Raw genomic sequence first — 13,390 nt, 5'->3', positions numbered from 1 at the left:
CTTACTACTATAATAGGAACAACAAAAATGGTAATGGACAGAAAAGACACCAGAAATAAACTCACACATATATGGTCATTTAAATCACAACAAAGGAGCAAAGAATACACATTGCTAAAAGGATATTCTATTCAATAAATGGTGCTAGGAAAATTGAATATCCAGGGACAAAAGAATGAAACTGGAAAAATATCTTATACCTTATGTAAAAAAGTCAACTCAAAATTGAAGACTTGAATGTAAGACCTGAAACCATAAAACTTCTATAAAAAAATTATGGAATGGCAGCTCCTTAACAATTATCTTGACAATAAGTCTTTACTTTTGGGCACTGACACCGGAAACAAAGAAAACAAAAGCAAAAATAAACAACCAAGATTACATGAAATTAAAAAAGTTCTGCATGTCAAGGGAAACCATCAACAAAATGAAAAGGCAATCTATGGAATGGGGGAAAATGTTTGCAAGAGGTTAAAATTTAAATATATAAAGAACTCATGTGATTCAACAACAACAAAAAACAATGCAATGCAAAAATGGACAGAGCATATGAAGTAAGACATTTTTGCAATAGGATCATAGAAATGGTCAACAAGGACATGAAATAGTACTCAATATCAGTAATCATCAGGGCAAAGCAAATCAAACCATGATGAGAAACCACTTACGTCTGTTAAAATAGCTTTCATAAGAGACAAGAGGTAATTACTGTAGGCAATATGTAGAGAAAAGGGAACTCTGTGCACTGTTAGTGGGAATGTAAATTGGTATAGTCACTATGGAAAACAGTATGGAGGTTTCTCAAATAACTAAAAATAGAATTAATACATGATCCAGCAATTTCACTTCTGGGACATAACCAAAAGAATGGAAAGTTAGGTCTAGAAGATATATTTTTATACCTATGTTCATAGCAGCTTTATTCACAATAGTTAAAATGTGGAAGCAATCCAAGCATCCATCACCAGATGGATGGATGAACAAAATGTAGGATACACATGCAACTGAATATTATTCAGCCCTTAAAAGGAAGGAAATTCTGACATGTTACAATTTAATAAGCCTAATTTATATTTAGGTGCAACAAAAGGATCACATAAATACAAATACTGTATGATTTCACTTGTATTAGTTATTGAGAGTATTCAAAATCATAGAAACAAAAAGTAGAATTGTGGTTGCCAGGGATGGGAGGAAGGGGATAATAGGAAATTATGTTTAATGAGTATAGACATTAGGATTTAAAATATGAGAGAATTACAGAGATGATGGTGATAACTGCATAATATTATGAATATACTTAATACTGCTGAAGTGTACACTTAACAATGGCAAGGAGTTACCTTTTATGCTATATGCATTTTACCACAAAGGAAAAAAGAATGGAAGAAAAAGAAATGAGAAACCCTGAGAGAGAAAAGGTTGAAGTAATGAACAAAGTATATGAGATTAGTTAAAAGATACCTACGATAGTTTGTGAGTATCCAAACTACATTTAACAGAAGTTCCAAAAGAAAAGAAATGATAGTGAAGCAATGTGTGAGAATTTTTCAGAACCGAAGACTTAAAAGTTTTAGAGGTGATAATAAAATAAAAAATAAAAATAAATTTTAAAATCAATAAACAATAAAATGAAAGAAGCAATCACAAGCTAACAATAAAAATATGACATGAGGGCCTCCCCCGGTGGTGCAGCGGTTGAGCGCCGGGTTGTGAAGCTGCCCGCAGCCTCTGCAGTACAGGTTTGATCCCCGGCCTCCTGGGGGAGGGTCCCACATGGCACGCAGACCTCTCCTGCCGCCCGCTGCTCCCCTCAGCAGTGTATCTCGTCCGTCTGCCTGTTCTGCTCTCCGCTCTGGCTCCGGTGAGTTCTCTCACCTTCCTGCACTTCTGACTGTACCCAGTGCTTATATAAATAAATAAATAAATAAATATTAAAAAAAAAAAATGACATGAACTAGGTGATATGATTGTTCTCTTTTTAAAAGGGTTTTTTTTTTTAAATTAAAATAAAACACATAAAACAACCAGGCCATGTAAGGGAGTGATGAATAGTAAATTCATGAGTCAGTCTACTTCTGAAGAGTAAGAGAGTAAATGGAATTGGTAGGAACATAGAGCAATATGCTTTTATATTCATTTCATTTCTTTTTTCTTAAAGAAACAAACAGAAAAATGTTAAAACTTGACAAAAATGAATGGTGGTACATCAATGTTTAGTATGGTGATACGTAATTTTTTCTCTGAGTATTTGAAATATTACATAAAAATCAAGAGAACATAATAGAACAAAAGCAAAAGCATAGATGAAAAGTGAAGATGTTTAGCATGTAGACACTGAAGCAGTTTAGAAATGCACAGAAAGAAATAAAAATTATTTCACACATGGATTGAAAAGTTACTAGAGCTATGGAGGTTACTAACTTGGTAAATTACACTAACACCTTAATTTTTTTCTGTAAAATATGATATGAACATATGCTGTACAGAAAGCTAGGGTAGAAAATGCAAAGTTCAAAAATAAACTGGATTATTTTAGATCTACTTTATAAAATGGGAAACGACTATAAATGAAAGTGGCAAAAGCAAAGCAAATGTGCTCTTTCTTCAAATTCACTCAGGGTAAAAGAATAAATATATCTTGATGAAAACACTGGGGTAGCTGATAGTATGATCCATAACTTTTGTTTAAATTCACCTCAATGAGAAATGGATTTGGTAATTAAGAGGATATATTTAATAACTTCATCCAATTGAACAATCAGAAGATCCAAGTTTCCTCAAAGGTAATTATCCTGAAAATGTGTACCCCACACACAATATATAGCATTAACTTAAACTATTTGTTGCATTGATTAAGCTATATTTTAGCCAGTGAGAGCAATTCCCTGAATTTTAACCTTTTGATTTTTCTATCACTCATGTCTGCTTAATTCAAATATCCAATATCATAGGCATTATAGTAATTGAACTAAAACTTTTTTGAGGTAGAGCTACATAACAGCAGGTTGTGTTAAAGACACAAAATGTTGACAGTCATTTGAAGTTTATGCTGTCTTCAAAACTGATTGTTTCTGAAAATATTTCTGTATTTCTAAAGAGACTTTATTCTATCTTTATAATTGGTATCATGAACCAGTAATACAATGATTCGATCTAACATATAATTTTTAACATCTAAAAGATCTAGAAAGCAAGAATCACCTTAGGTAGCTGAATTAAAAGAATGAAGACAAAACATGCTAATCCTGGTTACCAATCCTAGATTCTTCTCATATCCACATTAACTTCATATTCCAGAAGTACATTTGCCTTAGAACATGATGGAAGATGGCAAAGATATAAATAACATCAAAGAGAATGGGAACCATTTGAAATACATGAAATACAAAAAGAGACTCAACTGCATTGTTTTGCTTTAGGATTAAAGTATAGATTTGATTATTTTATAACAACGTGTTCCTTACTTTTCTGTCTCTAAATCCAGAACGTTTCTTCTTTTTCTCTTCTGGATAAGACTCAACACAAAGACCTTCAGCCTTTTTTTCTTGGTCACAAACTTCCCCTTCATCTTTTTTCTTTCCTCTATCACCAAGTTCAGTCTTTAGGTTGTTTACAGATGGTGGAGCTTCTGCATAGGCCCTGGATATACCAAAAAAAAACCCACAAAAAACAAAAACAAAAAATAAATCTATATTTATCAAGAAGATCCATCATATTAACCAAATATTTTCAGATACAGTTTAGCAGGCGCAAAGGTAATGAAATTTGAAGAAGTTCTTCAAAAAATTAAAAATAGAGGGCCTCGCCAGTGGTGCAGTGGTTGAGCGCTGGGCTGCAAAGCTGCCTGTGGCCTCTGCAGCGCTGGTTCGATCCCTGGCCGGCCGGCGAGGGTCCCACATGGCGCACAGACCTCTCCTGCCGTGCCCGCTGCTCCCCTCAGCAGTGTATTTCTTTGTCAGTCTGTCTGTTCTGTTCCCTGCTGTGGCTCTGGTGAATTCTCTCACCCTCCTGCGCTTCTGAGTGTACCCAGTGCTTGTATAAATAAATAAATAAATCTTTAAAAAAAAATTAAAAATAGAACTGTATTGTGAAACAGAAATCCCTTTTGGTTATATGTCCAGAAGAACTGAAATCAAAGTCTCAAAGAAATGTTCACACTTTTATTAATAGCAGCATTGTTCACAATAGCGAAACAAGGAAGTAATCCAAGTGTTCACTGACAGATGAGTGGATAAAGAAAATGTGTTATTTACTCTCACTAGAATAATATTCAGCATTAAAAATAAAGAACATGACACCAAAAACGCAAGCAACAGGAGCAAAAAGGAAAAGCAAGATTATGTCAAACTAAAAAGCTTCAGCAGGGCAAAGGCAACAATCAATAAAATGAGAAGAAAATCTATGGAATGGGAAAAACTATAAACCATATGTTTAATAAAGAGGTAATATTCAAAAATATAAGAGAAACTCCTATAACCCATTAGCAAAAAACAAATAATCTGACTTAAAAATGGGCAAAAGAATTGAATAGACATTTCTCCAATAAAGATATATAAGTGGTCAACAGGTATTAAAAAAGGTGTCAAACATCAATAATCACCAGGGACGTGCAAACCAAAACTTCAATATTACCCCACACCTAGTAGAATGATTTTCATGAAAAAAAAAAAAAAAAAAAGGAAAAGATAACAAATCTAGATGATGGAGTAAAGGGATCCCTGGTCTTCTGTAGGGGGGAATGTAAATTGGTACAGTCATGATGGAAAACAGTATGGAAGATTTTCATATAGCTAAAAATGAAATATCATAACTCAACAATCCCACTTCTAGGTATAAATCCAAAAGAACTGAAATTAGGATCTCGAAGACATATCTGCACTCTCATGTTTATGCAAAACATTTACAATAGCCCAGACACAGAAATAACCTTAATGACTGTCAGTGGAATAATAAAGTAGTACACACACTCACATGTATACACATATGTGTATGTGTATGTATTATGCATATGTGTATGTAGTATTCAGCCTTAAAAAAGAAAGAAATCCTGCCAATTGCAATAACATGGATGAACCTAGAGGACATTATGCTAAATAATATAAGCTGACACAGAAGGATAAATATTGTATTATATTACTGGTATGGTGAATAAAAAACAGTAAAACTCAGAGAGGTTGCCTGAAATAGTGGTTTGTGACTAACTGGTAACAGGTATGAAGGGCCTTTGTGAGATGATGGAAATGTTCCATATTTTGCTCTGGGGGTAATTAACAATCATATAAACATTTATGTTAATTATTGGGTCTACTTTCTTTTACATATATTGTTCAGTACAAGTGATATATAAAACAAGAAAAAATATATAGCCATTTTGAGGGAGCCAAATATAATGATAGCAGCTTTTTTTACAACAGGATTAACCATGTTGAAAATTTAAAAAACAGCAGTGTCAAGAGTCAGAAAAATAATATCTACTCATTTTAAGAAATGAGATCATGGTTCACTACTCTTTCTCTTCCTCCAAGGTAAGTTTAAATAACAAGTGAAAAATTGTCACATGACACAAAGGAATTTAAGATTCATTAGTTAATATCATATGGTCACAAATTTTGAAGCTTCAGAAACTTCTAAAACTACTACTGCCATCCTACACCATTATTAAAAATTTTCAGTGGGGAGAGGGGCGGAGCAACATGGCGGCGAGGAGACGCTGCGAGTAAGATCTCCCATTAAAAAAAGTGAATAGGGAGGAAAAGCGGCAGGTCCCAGTGAGAACTGGGACACGGAAGATAAACGGGTGACTCCAGCGAACTGCCCAAAGAAGAAAGTTGCCATAAAAGAGGACCAGAAGGGAGGGAAGCGCAGAACCCTGCTCCCCTCCCCCGCCCACAGAGGCGGCACTCTCCGACCGGCAGAGGGGAGGAAACAACAAACCAAAACGGCCAACAAGAAAAACGGACGCAGCAAGCTGGACTGTGAGTGGAAAGGAACTATTTCAGCCACCACACCCCGTGAACGGGAGCTGTGGAGAACCCTGCAGGATTCGCCGCGGCGGTGAGGGAACGGCTCCGGGCGCCATTAGAGAAGAACAAAGACCCCGGGAGACGCGCACACAGCCCGGGCTGCCGATGACTCCAGGAGGAACCAGAGGGGAGAAGAGAAGCCCACCCAAGATGCCGGCCAGTCCCAACAACACAGTGTCCCAACGCATACGGCAAATTAGAAAACAGACAGTAGGGAGGAGAAGAACCACACGCAACCTAGCAACTCTCCAGAGAAAAAGCACACCACAAAAAGAAAACCAGCCCCCAGATTGCAACGACAGTAACTTGGAAGAACTTCTGAGCCTTCCAGAAAGAGAATTTAAAATTGCCGTGATTAAAAAACTGACAGAAGTCATAAAGGAAAACAATGATAAGGGAAAAATAATCAACGATCAGAAGAATGAAATTGAGTCCCTAAAGAGGGAAGTAAAAGAAATGCAGGAGATCAAAGAATTAGTGGAAGAACTAAAGAATTCTGGGAAAAGCAATGAAAGCAGAATTGATGAAATGGAAGAACGAATAAGTGCTCTTGAAGACACAGAAATAAAAAGAACCAAAACAGAAAAGGAAAGAGAAGTACGAAGGAAAAAGAATGAAGAAAGACTTCGGGAACTATCTGACTCCATGAGGAAAGGAAATATAAGAGTTATAGGAATACCAGAAGGAGAGGAGAGAGAAGTAGGAACAGAGAAAATATTCAAAGAGATAATTGAAGAGAACTTCCCAAATGTGAAGAAGGAGCTGAAAATTGATATACAAGAAGCAAGAAGAACACCAAACTTCCACGACGAAAGAAAAAATACAGCAAGACACATAATAGTAAAGCTCCCAAGAATCCAGGACAAGGAAAAAATAATGAAGCTGGCAAGAGGGAAGAAACAGATAACATTCAAAGGAAAGCCAATCAGGCTGACATCAGACTTCTCCGAAGAAACACTACGGGCAAGGAGAGAGTGGAGGGACATAGTCAACAGACTCCAAGAAAACAGATGCCAACCAAGAATACTCTATCCCGCAAAGCTCTCCTTCCTCTTTGAAGAAAGAATATGGACCTTCCCAGACAAACAGAAACTCCGGAATTTCATTGCAACTAAACCCCCACTCCAAAAAATACTACAAGGAGTCCTAAAGCCAGAACCTCAGAGGGACGAATAACAATGAAAGAAGGCCAAAAAAAAAAAAAAGTTATTAAAAGAATAAATAAATAAAATCAAAGGAAAGACAAACACAATGGCAAATACAGATGTTAACATATCAATATTAACTCTAAATGTAAATGGACTAAACTCTTCAATAAAAAGACACAGAGTTGCAGCCTGGATTAAGAAACAACACCCAACCTTTTGCTGTCTCCAGGAAACACATTTAGCTACAAAAGATAAAAATAGGCTCAAAGTCAAAGGATGGAAAACAATCCTACAAGCAAATGGGCCAAAAAAGAAAGCAGGAACAGCTATACTTATATCAGATAAAACAGATTTCAAACTCAAAAAGATAAAAAGAGACCCCAATGGTCACTACATTATGATCAAGGGGACAATACTTCAAGAAGAAATAACACTCATTAACATATACTCACCAAACGAAGGAGCACCAAAATATATCAGACAACTGTTGTCTTCTCTGAAAACGGACATCAGAGAAAACACATACGTAGTGGGAGACTTCAACACACCACTATCAACAATGGATAGATCAACAAGACAAAAAATAAGTAAAGAAACCAAAGCTCTAAATAAGGACCTAGAGCAATTGGGCTTAACAGACATCTATAGAACACTAAACCCCAAAAAAACGGAGTACACATTTTTCTCAAGCGCACACGGATCATTCTCCAGGATCGATCACATACTGGGGCACAAGACAAACATCAACAGATACACCAAGATTGAAATCATACCAACCATCTTTTCTGACCATGAAGGCATCAAACTAGAACTAAACCATAAAAAGAAGGCAAGGAACTTTCCTACCTCATGGAGATTAAAAACCACACTACTGGAAGACCACTGGACTAATGAGGAGATCAAAGAAGAAATTAAAAAATTTTTTGAATTGAACGACAAGGAGGACACCAATATCCTAAATGTATGGGATGCAGCAAAAGCAGTAATAAGAGGAAAATATATAGCAATAGAAGCTCACATCAAGAAACAAGAAAGAACTCAAAGAAACAACCTAATCTCGAAGCTCAAAGATCTAGAAAAAGAACAACAAAAAAACCCCAAAACCAGTAGAAGAAAAGAAATAATAAAAACCAAAGCAGAAATAAATGAAATTGAAACTAAAAAAACAATCCAAAAGATCAATGAAACCAAGAGCTGGTTCTTTGAAAAAATCAATAAAATAGACAAACCCCTAGCCAGGCTCACAAAGGAAAAAGGGAGAAAGCACAAATAAACAGGATCATCAATGAAAGAGGAGAAATCACAACGGACACAGCAGAAATCAAAAGAATAATCAGTAACTACTATGAACAGTTATATGGAAATAAGTTTAATAATCTAGAGGAGATGGACAAATTCCTACAACTCTACAATCACCCAAAGCTAGATAAAGAAGAAATATTTTTTTTATTTTTTTTTTTTTTATTTTTTTTTTTTTTTTTTTTTTTTTATAGAGGCATGCTTTATTTATTTGTTTGCTGGTTTGTTTGTTTGTTTTGTTTATACATGCACTGGGTACAGTCAGAAGCGCGGGAGGGCGAGAGAATTCACCAGAGCCAGAGCGGGGAGCAGAGCAGGCAGAAGGACCGAAGTACACTGCTGAGGGGAGCAGCGGGCGGCAGGAGGGGTCTGCGCGCCATGTGGGACCCTCCTCTGGTGGCCGGGGAGCAGCCGGGGATCGAACCGGCGCCGCAGAGGCCGCGCGCAGCTTCGCAACCCAGCGCTCAACCGCTGCGCCACCGGGGAGGCCCTAGATAAAGAAGAAATAGAACACCTAAACAGACCAATTACAACTAGCGAAATTGAAATGGTAATCAAAAACCTCCCCAAAAACAAAAGCCCAGGACCTGATGGATTTACAAATGAATTCTACCAAACATTCAGAGATGACTTAGTGCCTATCCTTCACAAACTTTTCCAAAAAATTGAGAAGGAAAGGATAATACCAAACACGTTCTATGAAGCCAACATTACACTAATACCAAAACCGAACAAGGACAACACTAAAAAGGAAAACTACAGGCCAATCTCCCTAATGAACACTGATGCAAAAATCCTCAATAAAATTTTAGCCATCAGAATCCAACAATGTATCCATAAGATAATTCACCACGACCAAGTAGGATTCATTCCAGGGGCACAAGGATGGTTTAACATCCGAAAATCAATCAACGTTATCCAACACATCAACAAAAAGAAATATAAAAACCATATGATAATATCAATAGATGCTGAGAAAGCTTTCGACAAAGTGCAACACCCATTCATGATAAAATCCCTTGAAATTCTTGGGATACAAGGAACATACCTCAACATCATAAAGGCCATCTATGACAAGCCAACAGCCAGCATCATTCTCAATGGTGAAAAGCTGAAAGCAATTCCATTAAGATCTGGAACAAGACAAGGATGTCCACTCTCACCACTGCTTTTCAATATAATACTGGAAGTCCTAGCCAGGGCAATAAGACAAGAGAAAGACATCCAAGGAATCCAAATAGGAAAAGAAGAAGTCAAACTATCACTATTTGCAGACGATATGATATTATACATAGAGAACCCCAAAAACTCCACAGAAAAGCTAATTCAACTCATCAATCAGTTCAGTAAAGTGGCAGGATACAAAATCAACACGCAAAAGTCAGTAGCCTTCCTATACACAAACAATAAATCTGAAGAAGAAGAAATCAAAAAAACCATCCCTTTTGTTATTGAAACAAAAAAAATCAAATATTTGGGAATAAATCTAACAAAAGAGATAAAGGACCTATACAAAGAAAACTATAAAACTCTGTTAAAAGAAATAGAAGAAGACACAAAGAAATGGAGAGACATCCCCTGCTCGTGGATTGGAAGAATAAACATTATTAAAATGGCCATCCTTCCAAAAGCAATATACAGATTCAATGCTATTCCAATCAAAATTTCAATGTCATTCTTCAAAGAAATAGAACAATTATTGATGAAATTCATATGGAATCACCAAAAACCCCGAATAGCCAAAGCTCTCCTGAAAAAAAAAGAAGGGAATGGAGGCATTACACTCCCAGACTTCAAACTATACTACAAAGCCATAATCATCAAAACTGCATGGTATTGGAACAAGAACAGACATACAGACCAATGGAATCGAATAGAAAATCCAGAAATAAATCCACAGATTTATGGTCAACTAATCTTTGACAAAGGAGCAAAGACTATGCATTGGAGCAAAGAAAGTTTGTTCAATAAATGGTGCTGGGAAAACTGGGTCGCTACATGCAAAAGAATGAAGCTTGACCACCACCTCACACCATACACAAAAATCAACTCAAAATGGATTAAAGAACTAGACATAAGACCTGAAACCATAAAATATATAGAAGGAAATATAGGCGAAACACTACGTGATCTGCACATCAAAGACATCTTTACAGACACATCACCCAAAGCAGTGATAGTGAAGGCAAAGATAAACAGCTGGGACTACATCAAATTAAAGAGCTTCTGCACAGCATAAGAGACAATAACAAAAACAAAGAGAAACCCCACCAACTGGGAGAACATTTTTGCACCCAACACTAATGATAAAGGACTGATCACAAAAATCTGCAAAGAGCTGATGAGACTCAGCAACAACAAAGAAAATAATCCAGTCAAAAAATGGGCAGAAGAGCTAAAAAGAAACTTCTCTGAAGAGGAAATGCAAATGGCCAACAGGCATATGAAAAAATGTTCAACATCACTTGCCATCAGGGAAATGCAAATCAAAACTACCATGAGATACCATCTTACACCAGTGAGAATGGCACATATTAAAAAAACTAGCAACAACAAATGCTGGCGAGGGTGTGGAGAAAAAGGAACTCTTCTGCACTGTTGGTGGGAGTGCAAACTGGTCCAACCACTGTGGAGAGCTGTGTGGAGATTTCTGGACCTACTAAACATAGAGCTTCCATATGATCCAGCAATTCCACTCCTAGGTATTTACCCAAAGGACACAGAAACATCAATTCCAAAGAACACCTGCACCCCTATGTTTATAGCAGCACTGTTTACAATAGCTAAGCTTTGGAAACAACCCAAATGCCCAAAAATAGATGACTGGATCAAGAAGATGTGGTACATATATACCATGGAATATTACTCAGCATTCAAAAAAGATAAACACATGCAATTTGCAGCAACATGGATGGCGCTGGAAGGGATCATGCTCAGCGAAATAAGCCAAAAAGAAAAAGAAAAATACCGGATGGTCTCACTCATAGCAGGAATCTAGAAAACTTAAATAAGGGACCAGGAAAATGAATAACTATAAGAAAGTGAAAATCAAAATCAACAAAAAACTATGAACCAGAGACACTTTTAGGGGGGCGGGGGCGGGAGGGGAGGGATTGGGGTCAGAATGGGGGGGCTGCAATTGTATGGGGAATATAACAATAAAATTTATTAAAAAAAAAAAAAATTTTCAGTGGGGAAATGGACAGATCCTTGAAGCGTAATACAGTTGAGCCAAGAACAACATGGGATTAGGGGCACTAACCCCCCTGCACAATAGAAAATCTGCACATAACATCACATAGCATTTTGAGTGAACCAGCAACAATTGAGCTCACCACAATAGCAATAGGAGGTGGCTATGAAATTATTACAATAGTACGGTATACACTGCAATTAATTTTATGCAGTTATGATTTAATACTGCATCTTTACATTTGTTTCTGTTTCTCTAGACTGTGAAAGGTGCTATGTATGGTCTATATTTGCATGTATAACTTTTGATAAATTTTAACTTTTTATAATAGATTTCTATATACTTTAGTAAATGATGAAAATAGACTATTAACTACACACATACATACATTCATGTATTGAATATACATCTAACTTTTTTTCATTTTTTATATTTCTAGCTATTTGATCATCTGCAAGGTTCTTTTGTTTTTGTTTTTTAATTTTATTGAAGTACCACTGGTTTCCATTGCTGTTAGTATTCTGTAAGTATAGGATCTCTCCCTCGCCAGGAGGGTAGAAATGTAGATTGGTTCAGCCTCTATGGTAAAAGTATGGAGATTTCTCAAAAGACTAAAAAATAGATCTTCCAAACAACCCAGTAATTCCACTCCCAGGTATCCAGTAGGAGAATACAGAAACACTAATTCAAAAGGAAGCTTGCAGTCCCATATTTATTGCAGCACTATTTACAAAAGCCAAGATATATAAACAACCTAAGTACTCAAAAACAGATGAGTGGATGAAGAATATGTGGTATATTACATAATGGAATACTGTGGTATATTACACAATGGAATACTACTCAGAGATCAAAGAAGATAAACTCATGCTATTTGAGGCAACATGGATGGATTCTGAAAGGGGTTATACAAAGTGAAACAAATCAGAAGGAGAAAGACAAATACTGATAGTGTCAGCTATATGTGGAATACAGAGAAATCAAAGTTTAACTTAAAAATCGGTCCTTAAAAGCTGACCATAGAATTGAGGCATCCAGAGAGGGAATCTTGGCCACAGAGTTATGGAAGTAGATCCACAGAAGCTTGGACCTGATTCCCTTGGGCCAAGTTACCACAGACCTGTTTGTTATGCCAATATTCTAGATGTCTCACTAGATTGTCCTGCTTCCTGACAGGGCCCTCTCCCTCAGGAATGTGCCCACCAAGGTCCTAGACTCATTTTGGAGCTGCTCAGCTCCCTGCCTATTTCCCAGAAGGCTGTCCTTTTAGTCCTTGTGGCCTGTGAGACCAGTTTATAATAAACTCTTATGAAAATATTAAAAGAGAGAAATTTTGATACAAAGTTAAGTCAGCAGTCAACTGTTTTCAGATAACAGGCACAACTGGAAAAACAAAAGTACATGCAAGAACAAAATGCTCAGATAACACACCTCTTCCACAAAAGACCAGTGCTTGCAGTTACTGCAGATGCTCCCAGGAAAGCCACTACCATTAGTCGTCGCCTGGTCTGCGGAGGCTGTGATCCTGCATGGTACCATCGAGAGTACACAGCCAATTCAGCCAATGCAGCAAGTGACTTAAGACGAAACATCCTGTGGGCAAAAGTAGAAAAGTTACTCTTAATGTTAATGGTAGGGACAATGATGACGGTGGTAGTAATGATGTTTAATAGTATCAATATCACCAACACTGAGTATTGATCAATGGCAGACAGTATTCTAAA

The 13,390-nt window shown here is 36.7% G+C and overlaps 1 protein-coding gene across 2 annotated transcripts in view; it reads right to left on the bottom strand.

Moving 5' to 3' along the window:
• MICU1 (mitochondrial calcium uptake 1) overlaps positions 1–13,390 on the bottom strand; it is a 130,888-nt gene that overhangs the window by 97,403 nt on the left and 20,095 nt on the right. For both annotated transcript variants that reach the window (XM_037497193.2, XM_037497194.2), the window contains exons 2-3: positions 13,098–13,259; positions 3,468–3,642 (exon numbers count right to left, since the gene is read on the bottom strand). In XM_037497193.2, coding sequence (XP_037353090.1) covers positions 3,468–3,642; positions 13,098–13,258 — 336 coding nt within the window. In that variant the 5' untranslated portion in view covers position 13,259. The remainder of the gene's footprint in view (positions 1–3,467; positions 3,643–13,097; positions 13,260–13,390) is intronic.

This window comes from Talpa occidentalis, unplaced genomic scaffold, assembly GCF_014898055.3.
Source record: "Talpa occidentalis isolate TD23 unplaced genomic scaffold, MPIMG_talOcc4v2.1 talOcc4.8, whole genome shotgun sequence".
Classification (NCBI taxonomy): domain Eukaryota; kingdom Metazoa; phylum Chordata; class Mammalia; order Eulipotyphla; family Talpidae; genus Talpa; species Talpa occidentalis.
This window is presented reverse-complemented; position numbering and strand designations above follow the sequence as displayed.